This window comes from Lissotriton helveticus, chromosome 1_1 (genome assembly GCF_964261635.1).
Source record: "Lissotriton helveticus chromosome 1_1, aLisHel1.1, whole genome shotgun sequence".
Lineage (NCBI taxonomy): Eukaryota > Metazoa > Chordata > Amphibia > Caudata > Salamandridae > Lissotriton > Lissotriton helveticus.
This window is the reverse complement of record NC_136057.1, coordinates 1383006792-1383027221: the sequence shown is the minus strand read 5'-3', so window position 1 is coordinate 1383027221 and position 20430 is coordinate 1383006792. Positions and strand designations below refer to the sequence as shown.

General features: G+C 42.3%; 1 protein-coding gene across 1 annotated transcript in view; it reads left to right on the top strand.

Annotated features, from left to right (window-relative positions):
- The window catches only part of CARD10 (caspase recruitment domain family member 10), a 243474-nt gene that overhangs the window by 104069 nt on the left and 118975 nt on the right, over nucleotides 1-20430 (top strand). Inside the window, exon 3 of the mRNA XM_078684000.1 lies at nucleotides 14469-14606. Within this exon, the coding sequence (XP_078540126.1) occupies nucleotides 14469-14606 (138 nt within the window). The remainder of the gene's footprint in view (nucleotides 1-14468; nucleotides 14607-20430) is intronic.

Genomic DNA, 20430 nt, shown 5'->3' with positions numbered 1-20430 from the left:
GATGATATGCGGCGAAGCTGGAAGCAAGAAAGGCAAGCCTTGAGAAAGGTTCTGAAGGCAAATTCACCACCTTAGAGCTTTGACCATTTGAGGGGTCACTCGGATGAGATCGTCGAATGAACCTGTACATTGGATCCTTTGAGCCAATAGCGCCTCTTGAAGAGGGCGCATGTGAAGACGACAGAACTAGTAGAATGCATGAAGACATCATCCCGAGCAGGGATTTGAAAAGGCACACTGTTAAAGACTTCTTGGAACGTATGCGAATTGCCAATGAAAGAAGCTAGTCGTATCGCTCCTGGGACAGAAATGCCTTCTTCTGGGTCGTGTTGAGAGTAGCACCCAGGAAAGTTATACGCTGGGAAGCCTCGAGGACAGACTTGTCCCGATTGAGAGTGAGCCCCAAGCGATCGAAAAGCTGTAGACAGGCGTCGGAAGACCTGGACGCGCCTTCTAGAGATGGTGCTTTGACCGGCCTGTCGTCCAGATATGGAAAGACCTGATGGTGTTGTTGCCTGAGATATGCGGCTACTGGAGAGAGGCATTTTGTGAAAATGCCTGCCGCCGATTGGAGTCCGAATGGTAGGACACGGAATTGGAAGTGTCTGCCCGCTACTGCAAACCTCAAGAATTTCTTGTGAGTCCGGTGGATAGGGATGTGAAAATAGGCACCCTGAAGATCCAGAGATACCATGTAGTCCTCTACATTGAGAAGTTGTAGTACTTCCTGGATGGTAACCATACGAAACGACTGCTTTTTTAAGAATTTGTTGAGGTTTCTCAGGTTTAAGATGGGTCTCCATTTTTTCTCCTTTTTGCGTACTAGAAAAAAGCGAGAGTAAAATCCTTTTCCCCGTTGACAAAGAGGAACCCTTTCTATAGCTCCTTTCTGGAGCATAAGTGGAATCTCCTGAAGTAGAATATGTAGATTCTTCTGAAGCATAGGGCGGGGAGGGGTTTGGGGAGGAATTTTGGTGAACTCCAGTGAATGACTGAATTGAACTAATTGCAGAACCCAACGGTCCAATTTTTTAGGAAATGGGAAATTCTTCGTTCAACTGTTGAGGGCAGAGATGAAATGGAGACTGGCGGTAGTGAAAGGTCATTGTCGCTGAGCAGCGCCCTTCTGTTGACCACCTTTGCCACGAAAGGAGGATTTAGTATAAGATGACTGTTGGTGCTGACGCTGCTGGTATTGTGGCCGATATTGCTGACCAGAAGAGTAGGAAGATCAGTTTTGGTAGTCACCTCTTGTCGAGGATTACCTTCTTCCTCTTGAGCCACGAAAAGGCGGATTCTTGAATTGCAGGGTATCCAAAGCTCTGGCAGTGTCGGTATCCTTTTTTATACTTTGAAGAGCTTCGTCAATGTGTGATCCGAATAGAAGCTGGCCATCGTAGGGCATGTCCAAGATCTTTGTTTGCACTTCTGGTCGGAATGAAGTTGCCTTCAACCATCCCTAGCGTCATAATACAGCTACTCCAGCTAGTTGGTGAAATCCCGTAGAAGCTATATCCATCACGCAATCTATTATCTCCGATGCAGAACGTTCTCCTTCAAGCAAGATCTTTTTTGCTACCTCTTTCAAATCATCTGGCAAGTTCGCAAGATATGGAGCGATGTCTGCCCACAACTGTCTGTTATAACGCCCTAACAGTGCCAAGGAATTGGATGCACGCACTGTTAAAGCCGACAGTGATGAGAAACGTTTCCCAATGTTATCAAGCTTTCGACCTTCCTTGTCCAGAGGAGCGGCTAGCGGGGCAGAAGAATTTTGTGATTTTCGTTGAGCAACCAGCGTGATGACAAAGTCTGGTTTGGGATGCCCTGTCAGGCAAGCTGGAGCAGTTTCTGGAGCTCTGTATGTCTTATCCAGACGAAGCAATACTGGGGGCACCGAGGAAGGGTTATGCATTATTTTCACACCCTGATCCCATATGTATTCTATAATGGGAATAGATCTGACCGATTTCTTAAAAGGTTCCTTAAAATCGTATAGGAAGCAATCTTGCTGGTGTGATGGCATAGGGATTTTGAAAAGTTGCGCTGCTCTTTCCACAATGTTGGGAAATCCCCCAATGTCTTCAGGAGGCGAGTCAGCCTGCGTATGCATGGGAGAAGCAGGACAGGGTATGACATAGTCGTCCCACTCATCATAAGTAGACTGGGTATCATGAAGTTCCCCTTCTTCATGTGGTTCCTCTTCCTCATTGTCTGAGGAAGGCGGAGGTGGTGAAATGACAGGCTCCGGCTGTAGATTTAAAGGTGGAAGCTGCGGTCTTGGCGGTGGAGATTCAGCTAGAGGTGGAGACTTGGCAGAAGTAGGGAATCTTTGCTTATAGTCCGTAATGAGGAATTACAAGTCGGAAACCAAAGATACTGGTAGGCAAACCATGGGAGTTGGAGGCGGATGGTATTCTTCAGGATAAACCGTGTGATCCTCCTGATCTTGTTCCTCATAATCCGAACTGTCCTGATACTTCACGTTAAATTCTGATGGGCTTGTCGCTGTTCTAAACATACTGCCCTCATCAGAATCCTCATCGTCTAAGAGGTGAGCTGGCGGTAATGGCTGGACCCTACTAGGGGAAGTCAGGGCCGGCGTTAACGTACGTTTCGTGATTTTGAGATGGACGTACCTACTTTTCAGATTGGAATCCGTCGTCGTCAACAAGCCCATCGATGGTGTAGTCGTCGACGGTGAAGCGCCGACGGGCACCATGGTCGATGGAGTTCCCATCGACGGAGCCATCGTCGACGATGTTGTCGTCGTCGATGGAGATCTCGTGGACAGCGTTGTCATCGATGGAGCTTTCGCCGACGATGGAATGGATGTGGACGGGACAGTCTTCGTCGACGAAGCCGTTGTCGACACGGTGGTCGGAGATAGTAGCGTCGACGGTAGTTTGGACGTCGACGATGACTTCTTTTTCTTTATCATCGCCGAAACAGACCTACCGGCCGTCGACGTAGATAGTGAAGAAGAGGCGACAGAAGTAGAAACAGTCGTCGTTGACGAGGTGACACACAAAGCCGTAGATGTAGATTTCCTCATCGTTTAAGCCACCGTCAACGAGGTCGCCGTCGATGGAGTGGAAGAAGGCTTTTTAAAGGTGTGAACAATCTCCTGAGGAGAAACCTGTGGGGGTATTGCCTTGGGATGTACCTCTGAAGACTTGTTATGCATCTTCTTTTGAGGTGGCCGTGATGAAGGGCCTGGAGAAGCCACCCTTGGTCTTTTTTGAGAGGACTTGGAGGATATGGAAGAGCCCTCACTCTCCTCAGAAGACTCTAGTTGGTCTTTGTCTTTAAGCCTCTGCAGCCAAATCAAGAGGCGCCCCTCCCGATCTTTGAGGGTCTTTGAAGAAAAGGTACAACATACCTTGCAGTCCTTTGAAGAATGATCAGGGTAAAGGCAGTAGAGACAATCTTTGTGTTGGTCATCCACATGAAGCCTCTTTTTACCACAGGAAGCACATGGCCTAAAAAGGCCTTTCTTAGGTGTATCTGCCATGAAGAACTGAAGAACTTCACCCAGAAGATGGAAATATGCAAGAAGAAACACTGGAAATCCAGAGATGAGGAAAACCGAGCAGAGCTCAGAGGAGACTCCCTTAGCACGACACGCGGTAGAAAATCTGAGGGACTAGAGCTCCTTCCAGGGAGGTTCCAGAGGGTGGTGATAGCTGATTGGCTCTTCTTTAGAGTTTGGTCCTTTTTACTAAAGGACATGGATAGGTTACTAATGTAAGACCTTTGGCTTATTATTCTATATGTCTAATGGGACATTACTTTATTTATGTACCGGGGACTCCCATCCCGACGACGGGGAATGATTCAGGCATTGGAATCTATGAAATATACCCTAATACTAGATAAAAAACGCAATACTCCTGGACTCCTCTAACTACCTTTCTGCTATTGTGGTGCTGAGGCACTGGTTTGTTATGTCTGATCCTGTCTGGCTCATATCACCAGCCCCCACCACTGAGAGAGAAGCCTGTGTCCATTGCAGAGGGCGTGGCCTTAATGTACATCCATATCCTGTGTCTCTACCTTCCCCTAACACCTATTTGTGTTATTTTCTATAAATACTCAAGATACTCTTGGGCGCTAATGTATTGCCATATAGACACAATAGAAAAACCTCTTTGCTACACCAGGCCCTTGGCTTGTTGTTTTCTGTTTGCTAAAGATATGTGTTGCGGAAACAGAATTCAAGTCAAATCACTGAACTGGAAGAAAAAAAAGAAAAATTATATATATATATATATATATATATATATATATTTATATATATATATATATATATATATACGTATACCAACTGGCGGTTATAGTTAAGACCTAGTTTCCATATAGGAAAAGTGTTTTTTGACTTCCTTATATCTTTGGCACCGTTTGACGAATCTTGACGAAATGTTTAAAAAAAAGTGTGCTGATTATTCTTGCTGCACATGGAAAGTTTCGGGGTAATCCATTGAGAGGGGGCCGTGAAAAGGGGGGTGGGGGTCATAAAACATGTGTTTCCCATGGTAATTCCCATTGGAACTTTAGACATGGTTACAGCTGAACGGAATTACACCAAATTTGGTAGAAAGGTAGCTGTTGATCCAGAAAGCCCCCTTTTTGTAAATTGGCCTGAATCCATACAGTAGTTTTGGAAATATTAAGAAAAATCCCAATTTGTATATATAAGGATGTGGACCCTTCAAGGATCCGACAGTCCCCATGCTCAAATTTGATTGACTGCCAACACTTCAAACCAGGAAGTGTTGGCAGTCATCTGTGGACTTGGCTTGAGCCAAGCACCAAAATAAAATGTAAAAATAAGAGAAGGGGGCAGGGTATGAATGCTCTGACTCCCTAGGCCTCATTGGGGGGTCCAGCGGGACACAGCCAGGGAAACAATGTGTTAACTTTTTTTTTTTAAATCAGCAGGAGTTGCCCTGGAGCAGTTGCTCCCACCGATTTTTTTTAAAGGGATGGCAGGCTCCCGCGCTTCTCTATTATTTAGCCCCGGATGGGACAGGTCCTGGTGTCATGCGGCCATTTTTCTTTTTATGAAATGGGGGGTCTCGCAGACCCCCCGAGCCCCGGGGACCACCACCTCAGTGGGGCTTATTTATAATTAATGGGCAGTTTCGCGCACCCCCAGGAACCGCAATGTCCCCGAGGCTCTAGTTTATATTAAGGCGGGTGGGGCACTCCGGCCTCCTACCTCACACATGCCCAGGGACCGCCAGCTCCCTGGGGGTAAAATGAGACAATTTGGAGGTGGCCTCGCAGACCCCCTGGTTCCCTGGGGCCCACCTCCGGGGCTGTTTAATGTATAGTGTGGGGCCTCACGGATTTCCTCGGCAATGGGACCACCACATCCCCAGGGCCAAAATCAATTCTTTTGAATATGGAAGGGGGGGCCATGTGGCCCCCCTCCAAGGCCATTCTCGGCCCTGGGGACTGCCACCTCTCCCGGGCAGGCCCTAAAGGGGGGGGTTGCATGACTCCCCTCCTGGAGCCAATGATGGTTCTGGGGACAGCCACCCTCCAGGGCCCTCTCCCCCTATGTCCTTGAGTGCCAATATCTGTTTGCTGTGGCTTGACGAGAGCTTTGCTGCGGCCGCCAAGTCACAACAAAAGCTCAAATTACAGCAACCATGAGCATTTAAAATGCTCTAGCTTGCTGTAAGCAAAGCAGAATTGCTTTTAGACACAGGGAGCTGCATGTTTAGCAGCTCCCTAAGTCTGAAAGCAGTGCCGGCTCCCACAGGAGGCGGAGAGCCGACAAGGACCACAGGGGCCTGGAGGCTCCCCCGAAGGTCCCCGACATGACTGGGTGCCCTGGGTGGGACCTGGGCACCCACAAAGGAGGTGGACCACGGGGACGGGGGCCACACAAACCCCCTCTTCTTTTATAAATAAAACAAATTTAAGGTCTGGTCACGTGGGATGGGGTCCCAGGCTGGAGGGGGTCCGCGAGGCTCCGTCCCCCTTTTATAATATCTGGGTCCCCTCCTGATACCTCCAGTAAGTCCCACACAGCGGGATTGCGGAGAGCTGGTCAGAGGCCCCATCCCCCCTTCTCCTCGACTTTGCAAACGTGGCTCTGCATGCACTACTAGTTGGGGATGAATTCCTTTTGGATGCTGAGGGTCCTTGGGGGCCACAAACCCCTCCTGATACCTCCAGTAAGTCTGACACAGCGGGATTGCTGAGAGCTGGTCAGAGGCCCCACCCCTTTCTCCAACACACTGCAAACGCACCTCCTGGTGCACTACTGTTTGGGGAATGACATCCCCTTGGATGCTGAGGATCCCTGAGGGTCAAGAACCCTTCCTGTTAGCTCCAGTAAGTCCCACATAGCGGGATTGTGGAGAGCTGGTCAGAGGCCCCACCACCCTTCTCCACGACTTTGCAAACGTGGCTCTGGATGCACTACTAGTTGGGGGATGAATTCCTCTTGAATGCTGAGGGTCCTTGGCCAAGAACCTCTCCTGTTACCTCCAGTAAGTCCCACACAGCTACCAACCCCCTTTCACCACCACTCCGCAAATGCGCCTACTGGTTAAAAAACAATAGAAATTCACTTAAGAAAACCAAAGGTTACAGGGACGTTAAAGTTAGGAAACAGAATTAAAAAAACCTTAGAAATGCACATAAAAAAAATCAAAGGTTACAGGTACGTTATACTTAGGAAACAGAATTTAAAAAACCTTAGAAGTTCATTGCAAAAAAACAAAGGTTTCATGGATGTTATAGTTATGCTCCGATTTCACTTGTACAAAACCATAGAAATTCCTTAGCTAACTATAACATACGCCTCTGCCATGAACTACTTATGAAGTCACGTATTACATTACTCATGACATGGTCAGTGGCATCACTGATCATATCAATGATGACATCATCCACAGAACCACTCACACTCCAATACAACATCTCCTACGCCCACTCAGACACCCACACAACCAGTCACATACCCTTTCACAGACCCATACAAGTACTCACACATCCACTCACCAACCCACCCATACAGCCATTCAGACAGACACATTCTCTCCAATACATCAAGTCACGCATCAACTCACTTAACCAAACTCCCACTAAAAGAGCCACTCACTTCCCTGTACAGCACATTTACACATCTAGTCACTCATTCATATAACCATTCAGACACCAACTCACTCGCCCATAAAGTCACACATACACCCACTCACCCACCCATACTTCCACTCACACGGCCACTCACTCACCCACACACACAGTAACTCACACACCCAATTATACACCCATTCACACACCCATATAGCCACTCAGACACCCACTCACACACGGATGAACACAGCCACTCACATATTATGTGTTAAAAGTAGTATCACTCCTTATTAGCACAAGTAGTATACTAATTAAACTTTTGTAGTAGCTTAGTATATATGTTCAACACTCATAAATTCCAAGAAAACACTTACACTCACTGGATGAGGTTATCATTGATGTCATTAGAGATGGCATAAGTAATGTCATTGACCATGTCATGAGGGATGCAATATGTGAGGTCATAATCAGTGCATTGAAGGAGCATAAGTTATAGTTAGCTCAGGTAACTATAACAGCTGAATTTCTATGGTTTTGTACGAGTGAAATCTGAGTCTAACTATAATGTCCCTGTAACCTTTGTTTTTTTTTCTGTGAATATCTAAGGTTTTTTTAAAATTCTGTGCCATAACTATAACGTCCCTGTACCCTTTGGTTTTTTAAGTGAATATTCTGCAAAAATAGTACTCAACAACTTTCAGCCTGTGCTGCAGCTTCCTTTACCAGCAGTAGTCACTATACAATCTACACACTTTTTCATATTTCAACAATCATTACATTACATTACACTAGTCCAGCATGCCATTGTAACAGTCAGGTTTACAAATTTCTAGAAAAAAAAGTTACCAGCATCCAGGAATAGTAGCTGCTTTATTAGGTCTGACATTGAACATTTGATTTTGCTAAAATTATGTATGTAATATACTTATAGGGACTTTCAAAAATCCCTTGGTCTGTTGTGTCTTTCACATTGTCTTTCACATTTTACTTCCACCTTATACAGCTTACAGAATGGGGAAATGGATCTACTTACTTTAGCATTTGGGTTAACTTCACTGTGACTGACGGCATTCTGATCTTTCACAAGGAGCACCTCAGCACAAAAAAATAGTTCCCTTCACTGCCAAGGATTAGTGCCTGTGTCCGGTTGCATCACTTTAGCACCACGCAACGGTGTGGAAAAGCGAAGCAACGTAAATGATCAAGCCACGCAAGGCGACCTTGCGTGACCCTGAGTGGCTTGATAAATCCAGCGTATTGCAAAGCAGCGCAAATCACTGTGTTGCATTACTCTGCCCCAGGGAGGGGTTCCATGGGTGGTGCGTGGGTGTTTCTATGCAAAACCCATGGATTTTGACGCATTCCCAGATTTACCATAAGTGGTAGACCTGGGAATACGCCAAAACTGCTAAACCTCCCCAGCTAAGGCGTAACGAAAAGAAATATGTTAATTTCTCCTCGTTTTTTTCTCTTTCTATGTGTGCTGCATTCTGCAGACCACAAAGAAAGAGGGAAATGCCTCAGGGGATAGTTTTTGTGCAGGAAGGTGCTAACAATGCAGGCACCCTTGCACCATGGTGAAAGAGTGCCTGCTTTGGCGCTAGGCAGTAGATTGTGCGTCAGCGCTGCGAAAAGGCAGGAATGAGCCATACAATGTTAAGTGCAGCGTATTCCTGGACTTTCCCTATTACGCAGCACAGCAAGGTGACTTGCTGCACTGTGTGATATAATGATTAATATGCCCCTCAGTTAACTTCACACAAATTGCTATCTGAAACTTCTGAAATCTGGAGATATTGGGGTCGATTCCGATTTGGGAAACAAATCCGTACGACGATTCGAATTCGTAGCCGTTTCCGTACGAATCATACAAATCCATCCGAATCGCGTAGTACGATCCGTAGGAAAAGAATACGTATGAATGTTTGCGAACTGTACGAAAAGCAAGAGAAAATCCGTACGATTCAGGACCCTCACGGTGAACCGTACGAATCGTAAACATGCTGTACGACCCGACAAGTACGATCCGGACCGGAGAACGAGAACGCAATTCGTACGGAAACATCATATGAGCAATTCGTACGTAGAACCACACATTCACATACGCACCGTACCCCTGCAATCATGGGGGTACGCACCGTGCCCCTACGTTCTGTACCCCTACGCACTGTACACCTATGCACCGTACACTTATGCACAGTACACCCATGCACCGTACCCCGATGCAACGTACCCCTATGCAACGTACCCCTACGCACCATACCCCGATGCACCGTACCCCTATGCACCGTACCCCTACGACCGTACCCCGATGCACCGTATCCCTACACACCGTACCCCTGCAATCATGGGGTGTACTCGGGTACCCGGGGGGGGGGGGTCCGTTTCACTCACGGTTCTAGTCGAAATCTGCTTTTACGGATGTTTTAAACTCCCCTAGAAAAAGAGTCGTACCGAGTGTCGTCGTAACGAATTGTACTTGTTGGTTCGTAAAAAGCTGCTTCAATCCGTACGGACGTCGCATACTGCGTGTTCCGAATGCGATTTGTACATATTTGTAAGTCGCATGGTCTTTCGTACGATTCGTATGGAGATCTGCTTTGGGTTCGGATCGTACTTCATCGTATGTACGGGGACGTTGAAGGGGTACGATTTGTACGGGAAAAATGCTCAATACGGCTATTCGTAGGGGATTTTACCGAATCGGAATCAACCCCATTGTGTTTTATTTACATTGTTTATACAAAACCACAACAAAATAGTGGGTGTGCAGACAGAATATCGAATAAAAAACTATTGAGTTGCACAAATATCGAGTACAAAATATTGTGGTTCAGAAATATCGACCGCAAGAATATCGTGGTCAAGAATGTCAACTTATGGTAAGTAATATCGACATTCAAAAAATGTTGAAGTGTTTAATATCATTTGCAAAAATATAGCTGTTAAAAATATCATTTTTCAAATCAATTTGATGTATTTTAGTATATATTTAATATTTATGTGATGGATTTTTTTTGTTTACTAATTTTTTGCATTTTTAATATATGTGTTACATTTTTAGTAGTTATTCGTTCTTTTTAATTTGAAATTTGCGTTTTTAGTTCCGTAGCAGGATGTGGGTTTATAGGGGAATTGAGTGGGAAGTAATTTAATTATATTAAATTCATTGATTAATTTGTATTTATTAATATTTGTTTAATTGAGATTTTATAGTTTTAAATTTGTAAAGTAATTTATTATTAAGTAATTAATAATTGGTTGTTAATTTTAATTAATTCATTAATTGATAATTAATTATGGTAATTGTGTAATTAATTTTAGGTGTGTTTTGTGGTGTTTATAGGTGTAAAAGGTGGGAAGTGATTTATTTTTAATTTATGAATTAATTGGTTGTTAATTAATTTTAATTAATTATTTGGTAACTATGATCATTGTGTAATTAATTGTAGGTGTGTGTTGGTGTGTTTATAGGTGTAAAGGGTGGGAACAAATTTATTTTTAATTCATGAATTATTAATTGGTTAATTAATTTTAACTATTGCTAATTAATTATGGTAATTGTGTCATTCATTTTAGCTGTGTGTTTTGAGGTTTATAGGGGTAAAGGTGTTAAGTAGTTTATTTTTTTATAAAGTGTTTGTTAATTGATATTAATTAAATTAATACAAATTTTACAATGGTAGTTGTGTAATTTATTTTATGTGTGTGTTGTGGTGTTTATAGGAGTAAAGAGTGGAAAGTAATTTGTGTTTAATTAATTAAAATATAGTTATTAATTAATGTTAAATAGTTGATATTTATTTTGGGTAGTTGGTTATTTTTTGTGTGTTTTTACTTTTAAAGGGGTAAAGGGTGGGTATTAAATACATTTTAATTACTTCATTATTAGTTGCTAACAGTGATAGTTTTTAATTTAAATGTAAGGTTTAATTGTGTTTTTTATTTTATAGTTTAATTTAGGTTTGTGTTGTAGATATTATAGTGTTAAAGTGCGTGTAGTTAATTAATGTTTATTAGTTCTTTTTATTGATATTTTTTTAATTGATCATTAATTATGTTAATTAAAGAAGTAAGTTTAATTTAAAATGTTGCAGTGTTTTGTTTTTGGTGTTGGGTTATCGGGTAGGAAATAAAAGAAATACATTTATGTATTGATAAAAAAATGTGTTTGTGAATATTTTCTAGTTTAAAAAAATACATTAAAAAAGTATGTATTATTTTAAAATGTATGTATTATCTTATTATATATAATATTTGCAGGTTTTTGTTATATAAAATTAATATTAAAATATGTTTTCTTTGTATATATTTAATATATTTTATTTTTCATTTTTAAATATTGTTTATTTATTTATTTAAAATTTTGATATATATATTTATGTTTTACTGTTTGATTGTGAATAGTAATTTTTGTCTCTCCGCTAGCCAACACTTTCCCTAATGTTGCACTCACTGGAGTGGGAGTAGTAATTTTTACCCCTCCGCTATCCAACAATTTCCCTACTGTTGCACTCACTGGAGTTGGAATAGTAATTTTTACCCCTCCGCTGTCCAACACTTTCCCTACTGTTGCATTCAGTGGAGTGGGAATAGTGATTTTTACCCCTCCGCTATCCAACACTTCCCTTACTGTAGCAGTCTTTGGAGTGGGAATAGTAATTGTTACTCCTCCGCTATCTAACACTTTCACTATTGTTGCTCTCAGTGGAGTGGGAATGGTAAATGTTACCCCTCTGCTATCCAACACTTTCCTTATTGTTGCACTCACTGGAGTTGGAATAGTAAATTCAATTCCTCCACTATCCAACACTTACCCTACTGTTGGACCCACTGCTATCTATTATTTTCCCTACTGTTACATTAATTCTATGTTGAAATTTAAGTTTAACATTTTTTAAGAGTTTCATGTTTTAATTTATTATAGATTTTAGTTTTTTTATATTTTAAATCATTATTATTATTTTTTTTTTTACTATTTTATACTTTTAACAAATTAAAAATAATAGTTTAATCATTGTTTTAAAGTAAATATAAATGTGTAAATTATTATGATTGTGTGTTTATCTTTTTTTAGTTCACTTTATCTGTTATTTTTATGAAAATGTATATTCAATTAATTTTATTTTGTTAAAATTATATTTAATATTTCATATATTTAATATTATTTTATAATTATATAAAAGTCAATATTTTATACATCTATATTTTTTTACATCGATATTTTTTAGTTAATATTATGATTGTGTGTTTATCTTTTTTTAGTTCACTTTATCTGTTATTTTTATTAAAATGTATATTCAATTAATTTTATTTTGTTAAAATTATATTTAATATTTCATATATTTAATATTATTTTATAATTATATGAAAGTCAATATTTTATACATCTATATTTTTTACATCGATATTTTTTAGTTAATATTTTTGTACTCATCTGTTTATGTATAGGAGTCGATATTTTTGTTGTCTATATTTTTACCGAAATAGTGATATCTGTCTGCGTTTACCTATCATAGAATGCTATGATAGGTAAACTGCCGTAAATCAGCAATTTTTCCACTGCATTAGACTCACAGTTTCCCCAGCTTCTTTTAAGGTGCGTGGGGGGGACCACTGATTCATCGCCGGTAGAGTTGCTGGGCAATCAAAGACACCACTCAACCTGCCAGTCAAAGGCTTGCCACCTTTTATGCATCGAGAGCTTCCCCCTTTTTATGACGGTACTCCAGATGCATATCTCCTTGTCTGGGTCCTGGCGAGAAAACATTTGCTGCATTTCAGACCCAAGGAGGGGAAAGCATATAGTGGCCCAAACGCACAGTTAGAGAACTGTAGCACATCAAGAAACAAATCCCCTGAAAAGCAAGACTGATTTGCTGTGAGCAACGCAGCAACGTGGCAGCCTGCTTAGCGTTCTGCGTTGCAGAAAGTGCCTCTGCCCACCTGGTAGATATAAACTTTCGACAAATGGATCCTCACCAGACAGGCGAGGATCTCTCGATATGTTGGACTGTTATCTGTGGGGGTGGAGGTGAGGGCCTTTGCTGACCTGACTGGCTGCCCACCATAGAACGAACGACATATGCCATGGTGTAAATACTGTATTCTTCATTCCTTATTGCACAAAGTACAAAAATGGGTCAAACGGACTTGCACTGTTTTTAGCAGTCCCTCTGTGCCCCCAGGCTAGGTAGGATACGTATCAGATGATCTTTCCAGGTTGTGGAGAAGTAATACTAACTGCTCAAGAGGTGCCAGGGGGCATTCAAAAGCTCATGGGAAGTGCCCGGTAAGATTCTTTCTCTCTTCAATAATCACATGTAATAGGTCCTCCTCTCGCTCCCCACTCCACCCTTCCAGTGACTGCAGTTTGCAGAGTCACGTTGCTCAGGTGATGGGACAACACAGTAAGCGGGTGGGTATTCAGTATCAGATGTATAAATTATTGAAAAGGTGGGCCTGGAGGTCCATAACTGAGGCTGGTGGTAAGCTAGGAGGTAGACTAGCCCAACAGGAGTGGACCTCAGGTGCTACGCCTTCCTCTCCTGACTCTTTGCCATTCCTGACGCCATTTGCAGTCCTTCCCCTTGCTCCTTCATGAACTGCTTAGTTGAGTCGCAACATAAGTGTGCTCTCCACTGTGCTGCTGGGGTATGAATTTAATTTGAGCATAGCAGACTGCGTGTCCCCCAGATTCCTCTGCCATCTGTTTTTATTTAAACAGCAGAAGCGTTTCTGCAAGAACCACTTCATAGCAATGAAAACAATATTACATATGGTAGTGACAGATTAGGTGAATACATAATTAGAAAAGGTCTTTGGAAAGAGATGACAACAGCAGGACAATGTATTCCTAAGAAACTATTTAGAGGTCATTTTAGTGTTAGACATGTTGGTTTGAGAAGTTGGGATCAGGAATGGTAAGCCGGTGTAGCACTCTTGTAGGAGAAGCTGTGCTCTGAGTGTGGTCTTTAAAGAGGAGAGGCGATTGCTCACAGGTGAAACCTTGATTTGGTGCAGGGAGAATTGGGAGGAACCAGGAGAGCATGACTGGTTGAGCAATGGTTGTCTTAAAAAATCTCTCCTAGAGCCCCTGTTCTTACATCCCCACCAGTGCTGTTGCACCCTCTCTCACCAGAATGCCACCCACTACAAATGCTTCTAAACCGTTCCTCACTTCCCATTTCCATACACAAGGCTCTGCAGCCCGCATGCCTACACTATCACACGGTCAACATTCCAATAACATATCCCACAGATACAACACACATTACCTAATTTGTTCTAAATTCACAAAATATGCAATTTCCCCATTTATCATTTTTTCTTTGTCTTTTTCCACCCTTGTTTTCACTCACCCATTTATGCAGGGCGTTTGATGGACATTCTCCGGTCACGCGGTAAGCGGGGCTACATATCCCTCCTGGAGTCGCTCGAGTTTTATTACCCCGAACAGTTCAGTCGCCTTACTGGCCGGAAGCCAGTTCAGAGGTGCTCTATGATCTTGGGTAAGTATGAAAGGGGGTGGAAAGAAGATTGGGGGAGGACAGGCTGGAATAAGGGATAGTAATGCCCCGTTCACACTGGTATTGCCACAGCATAGTTTATGATTTGTTATCCAACTTGATGTGAGTGGTTGACTCATCTGTGCAATATGCATGTTTCTAAGCACATTTTGTCCCTTTTATATGGATTTGTATTTGAATACAGAACCTGCCTCCTCTGAGACTGGATGGGCTCAAGGGTATGGGACACAGATACTGGATCTCTCTCACCATCATGCTCAAGACATTGTCTACCACTATATTAATTGGGTTAAAAATGTGGGAGGGCTCAAAACGGTGTGGCCTAAGAAATGTATCTTTTTAAAAAACACTACACAAGAGGCATGGCCTATTTAAATATTGATGCAGCTTAACCGCATGCGTGCGGGCGGAATTCCGCCCGTACGCTGGGTTTTGCGAAAGCGCATGTTACGTGACGAGCTGGGCTCGTCATGAGCGTGCGAGGAGGCTACCTCATGACGAGCCCAGCTCGTCATGAGCGTCGAAGGGGTTAATAACTGTGAAATTGAATGCTGTGCTTGACATGACCACATGTAGAGTGTTCCTGGACAAAGAATGACCGACCTAGGTAGAAAAAAAGACATTTATTTTATATATGTTCATTATTCTGTTCAATACGCAATAAAGCACTTGACAAGGTAAATGCATAAGTATATGGCAATAACGTTATTATTCATTTGAAATAATATCTTAGGCCCTATGATCCAGTAGTAAACAAAAGTTTCCACCATGTCGCTTTGCCCCTTGTCACAAGGGGACTTCCGGTTAAGTTATGTTGTACCGCAGGAATGGGTTAGACAATCAGGTATCCCATCTGTACATTTTCTTAGCCCCCTTGTGCCCCATCACCGGGCGACAGCTGCAGCAGGCAAAAACATACACTGTCCTCTCTGCTTGGGTACAGCAATGTTGCTCTCACGTACATTCCACTTTTTTACTTACAGTTGCTTTTTATAAGAGTATTTTCTCATTCCATGATAGTGTGTTTCTGAAGTTTTTTTCTTGCAACCCATTATTCATGCATAATTTATACTTTCGAAAGAGTATGTGTGTGAAGGAGGTATACAGCTATGGAAATATTAACAAAGTGAAAGAAAGGGAGTGCAGTGCTTACAGGTGAGCAGGGGTGTGGGAAAGTGATGCGGAGGAGATGCAAGGAAGTATGTGCAGGAGAGAGTGTGAAGAGGGTGCTGAAGAAGAGAGAGATGAGGTGCAGATGGAGGGTATAGGAAAGAAATCAGGAGAAACAAACACTGGCAAAGCCAATAGGCCTCACCTATGTGAGATCATTTCTTTTTTAGCCATGTTGTACAGCAGCGGGTACTGTGCAGCATGGCTGAAAAGTGGAGAAAAAAAAACACAGGCCGCGCCACTGCTTTTTCATTTTTTAAGGGACTGTCTCTCTCCGTGTCAAACAATTGAAAACTCAGAACTATATATATATATATATATATATATATATATATATATATATATATATATATATTCACTGAAAAAACCATAGGTTATAGACCATATATAGTTAGGAATTTGCATTTACAAAACCTTGAAAATTCACTGAAAAAACCATAGGTTAGAGACCATATATAGTTAGCTGGACATTTTATTGACATAAAACCAATGAAATTCCATATATAGTTAGTTGCACTAACTATATATCGCGCACCCGCAATCCACTGCTGATGATGTCACATATTACATCATTCATGACATGGTCAGTGACATCACTGATGACATCACTGATGACATCTCAAATGACATCACTGATGACATCACTGATGACATCTCAAATGACATCACTGATGACATCATCTAGTGTCTGTGTGTTTTTGTAAAGTTTAAATATGTTTTACATATTGAAGAATGAGTGGATGTATGGAAGACTGAGTGTGTGTGTGTCTGGCTGGGAGGTGTGTGACTGTGCATATCAATGTGTACTTGTATCAGTGATTGTATAAGAGAGTAAGTATGTGTTAGTATATGTGTGAAAAGTATGGTGTTCTGTGTTTAACTGTATAGATGAGGAAATCGAAGTGTGATTGATTCTTCACAGGACTGAGTAGGTGTATGAGTGCATATGATAGTGTTGTAATAATGAGTGACTGTATGTATGAGTGATTGTATGGGTGAATGAGTGAATGTGTGTGTAGATGTAGGAATCAGTGAGTGCGTATGTAGTAACTGGTATTGGTGTGTCATGTTGTCATCAGTGATGTCATTTGAGATGTCATCAGTGATGTCATTTGAGATGTCATCAGTGATGTCATCAGTGATGTCACTGAAGTATGGTGTTCTGTGTTTAACTGTATAGATGAGGAAATGGAAGTGTGATTGATTCTTTACAGGACTGACTAGGTGTGTGAGTAACTCCATGGATGAGTGGCAGTGTGTGAGTGTCTGCATAGGTGTATGAGTGCATATGATAGTGTTGTAATAATGAGTGACTGTATGTATGAGTGATTGTATGGGTGAATGAGTGAATGTGTGTGTAGACGTAGGAATCAGTGAGTGCGTATGTAGTAACTGGTATTGGTGTGTCATGATGTCATCAGTGATGTCATCAGTGATGTCATTTGAGATGTCATCAGTGATGTCATCAGTGATGTCACTGACCATGTCATGAATGATGTAATATGTGACATCATCAGCTGTGGATTGCGGGTGCGCGATATATAGTTAGTGCAACTAACTATATATGGAATTTCATTGGTTTTATGTCAATAAAATGTCCAGCTAACTATATATGGTCTCTAACCTATGGTTTTTTCAGTGAATTTTCAAGGTTTTGTAAATGCAAATTCCTAACTATATATGGTCTATAACCTATGGTTTTTTCAGTGAATTTCATTGGTTTTTTAAAAGCTAATATCTATGGCTGTAAAATATATTCTTTATTACGTGACGTATCACGTAGCCACGTGAGACGCCTCATGACACGTCGCATAACCGTGACGTATCGGCTCTGCAGCGCAAACAAAACCCGTAACGTAAGCGTGCCGGAGCACGCTTACAGATATATATATATTTTTTTAACCTTAGTTAGACAAAATCCACACGTGCACATATCTTGAGGCCTTGCAAAGGCACATCAAACAAACAGTCCCTACAATTTTGCCAAGTTTGCTGGAAATCTATTCCCTTAATTTTTTTTTTACTGTTTCTCTTGGTTTTCCCCTTGTTACGCTTACCGGGACGCTACCCGGTACGCGAACCGGATGCTCCAAAAACACAAGATGGCGGACTCCCGTTACGCTGCTGGTTAGCTGCCCGGTTCGCGTACCGGGAAGCGCCTCTACCGCGAAAAATCGCGGGGGACTTTAATATCCCCCTCATCAATCCTAGGGGGTTAGGAGGGGTTTACCTTGCCCCCTTTCCTTCATTTCCCCCTTCTTTTTTCACCACATCTTGTCTCTCGAACCTACAGAGAGACAAGATGGCGGCCGCTCCGGACTGTTTACAATGTTGACAGCTACGCTGCCGGTTAGCTGCCCGGTTAGCTGCCCGGTGAGCTGCCCGGTGAGCTGCCCGGTTCGCGTACCGGGACGCGCCTCTACGGCGTAAAATCGCAATTTTTTTTTATTTTTTATGTTTTGCCCCGCGGGGCACTTTAATATCCCCCTCATCAATCCTAGGGGGTCAGGAGTGGTCTACCTTGCCCCCTTTCCTTCATTTCCCCCTTCGTTTTTCACCACATCCTGTCTCTCGATCGTACCGAGAGACAAGATGGCGGCCGCTCCGGACTGTTTAGAATGTTGACAGACACCGGAGAGCCAATCAGCTTCGCTTCGCGAAGTTCCGTTACGCGTCAGGTACGCGAACCGGGGCGCTAACCGGAGCGCTGTCACAGATATATATATTTTTTTAAACGTTAATTTCTCAAAATCCACTGGAGCACATATATTGAGACATAGCAAAGGTACGTCGGGCAAACCATATCTACAATTTTGCCAAGTTTCATGTAAATCTATTCAGCCGTTCGAGCTAAAAGTGAGTCCAACCGCCCTATGGAAAAATGAATGGGAAAAACGTGTTTTGGGACCCCCCTTTTTTCTCGGCCCCCCCTTGACGAAACCCCCCCAAATTTTTAGGGGCTGCTCAGAAACAAAATGTGCCATTTTCCTGAAAATTTCAGCCAATTCCGTCTACAAACGCCAAAGTTATTAGACATAGAATTTTCAGAAATCCCATAGAGAAAAAATCCTAACTATATATACCCACTGGCTATCGCCAGTAGGTAATATACATATATAAACATATATAATCTGCATATCTATATAAATATAAATGCATGCATACATATACATATATGCATACATATGCATGTTATTTACATGAAAGTTTTAAAAACACTAATAAAAGCAAAGCTAAAAAGCCACCTCATTACAAACAGAATGGCTTTAACTTAAACGAGGGCGAGATCTATTGCATTTTCAATGCTTGTTTACTTTGGTTCTATCAAGAAGGCATTCAGATGTGTTACACATTTGCCATAAATTCTGAATGTTAGCACTCTAGTTGCTCATTAGATCACTGTAGTAAAGCTAGTGCTCACCAGGGAAGTCTGCTGCTAATCATGGTTTGCAGCCATTTTCCCGCATTTTTTATGCCGCAGACTTTCAGTCCGCATACCATTATCCTGCAAGGTCATTGACCTCGCATACCATTATCCCGCATTTTTTCAAAACGCATGTGCATTTATCGCGCATGCCTTTACAAAGAATTACGTTTTAAAGGCATGTATGGTAAATGCATTTGCGTTGTGAAAACCACGATGACGAGAGAGGTAAGTGGGTTTGTGTTAATTTTTTCGTGGGTTAGTGATTGTGTAGTGTAGTGTAGTGTTGTGTAGTGTAGTGTTGTGTTAGTGTAGAGTTGTGGTGGTTGTTTAGTGTAGGGTCATGCTGGGGGTAGTGTTTTAGGGTTTAGGGTTGTGTTGTAGTGTTTGCGTAGTGTAGGGTCATGCTGGGGGTAGTGTTTTAGGGTTTAGGGTACTGTTGTAGTGTTTGCGTAGTGTAGGGTCATGCTGGGGGTAGTGTTTTAGGGTTTAGGGTTGTGTTGTAGTGTTTGCGTAGTGTAGGGTCATGCTGGGGCTAGTGTTTTAGGGTTTAGTGTAGTGTTGTAGTGTTTGCGTAGTGTAGGGTCATGCTGGGCGTAGTGTTTTAGGGTTTAGGATAGTGTTGTAGTGTTTGCGTAGTGTAGGGTCATGCTGGGGGTAGTGTTTTAGGGTTTTGGGTAGTGTTGTAGTGTTTGCGTAGTGTAGGGTCATGCTGGGGTGTAGTATTTTAGGGTTTAGGGTAGTGTTGTAGTGTTTGCGTAGTGTAGGGTCATGCTGGGGGTAGTGTTTTAGGGTTTTGGCTAGTGTTGTAGTGTTTGCGTAGTGTAGGGTCATGCTGGGGGTAGTGTTTTAGGGTTTTGGGTAGTGTTGTAGTGTTTGCGTAGTGTAGGGTCATGCTGGGGTGTAGTGTTTTAGGGTTTTGGGTAGTGTTGTAGTGTTTGCGTAGTGTAGGGTCATGCTGGGGTGTAGTGTTTTAGGGTTCTGGGTAGTGTTGTAGTGTTTGCGTAGTGTAGGGTCATGCTGGGGGTAGTGTTTTAGGGTTCTGGGTAGTGTTGTAGTGTTTGCGTAGTGTAGGGTCATGCTGGGGGTAGTGTTTTAGGGTTTTGGGTAGTGTTGTAGTGTTTGCGTAGTGTAGGGTCATGCTGGGGGGTAGTGTTTTAGGGTTTTGGGTAGTGTTGTAGTGTTTGCGTAGTGTAGGGTCATGCTGGGGGC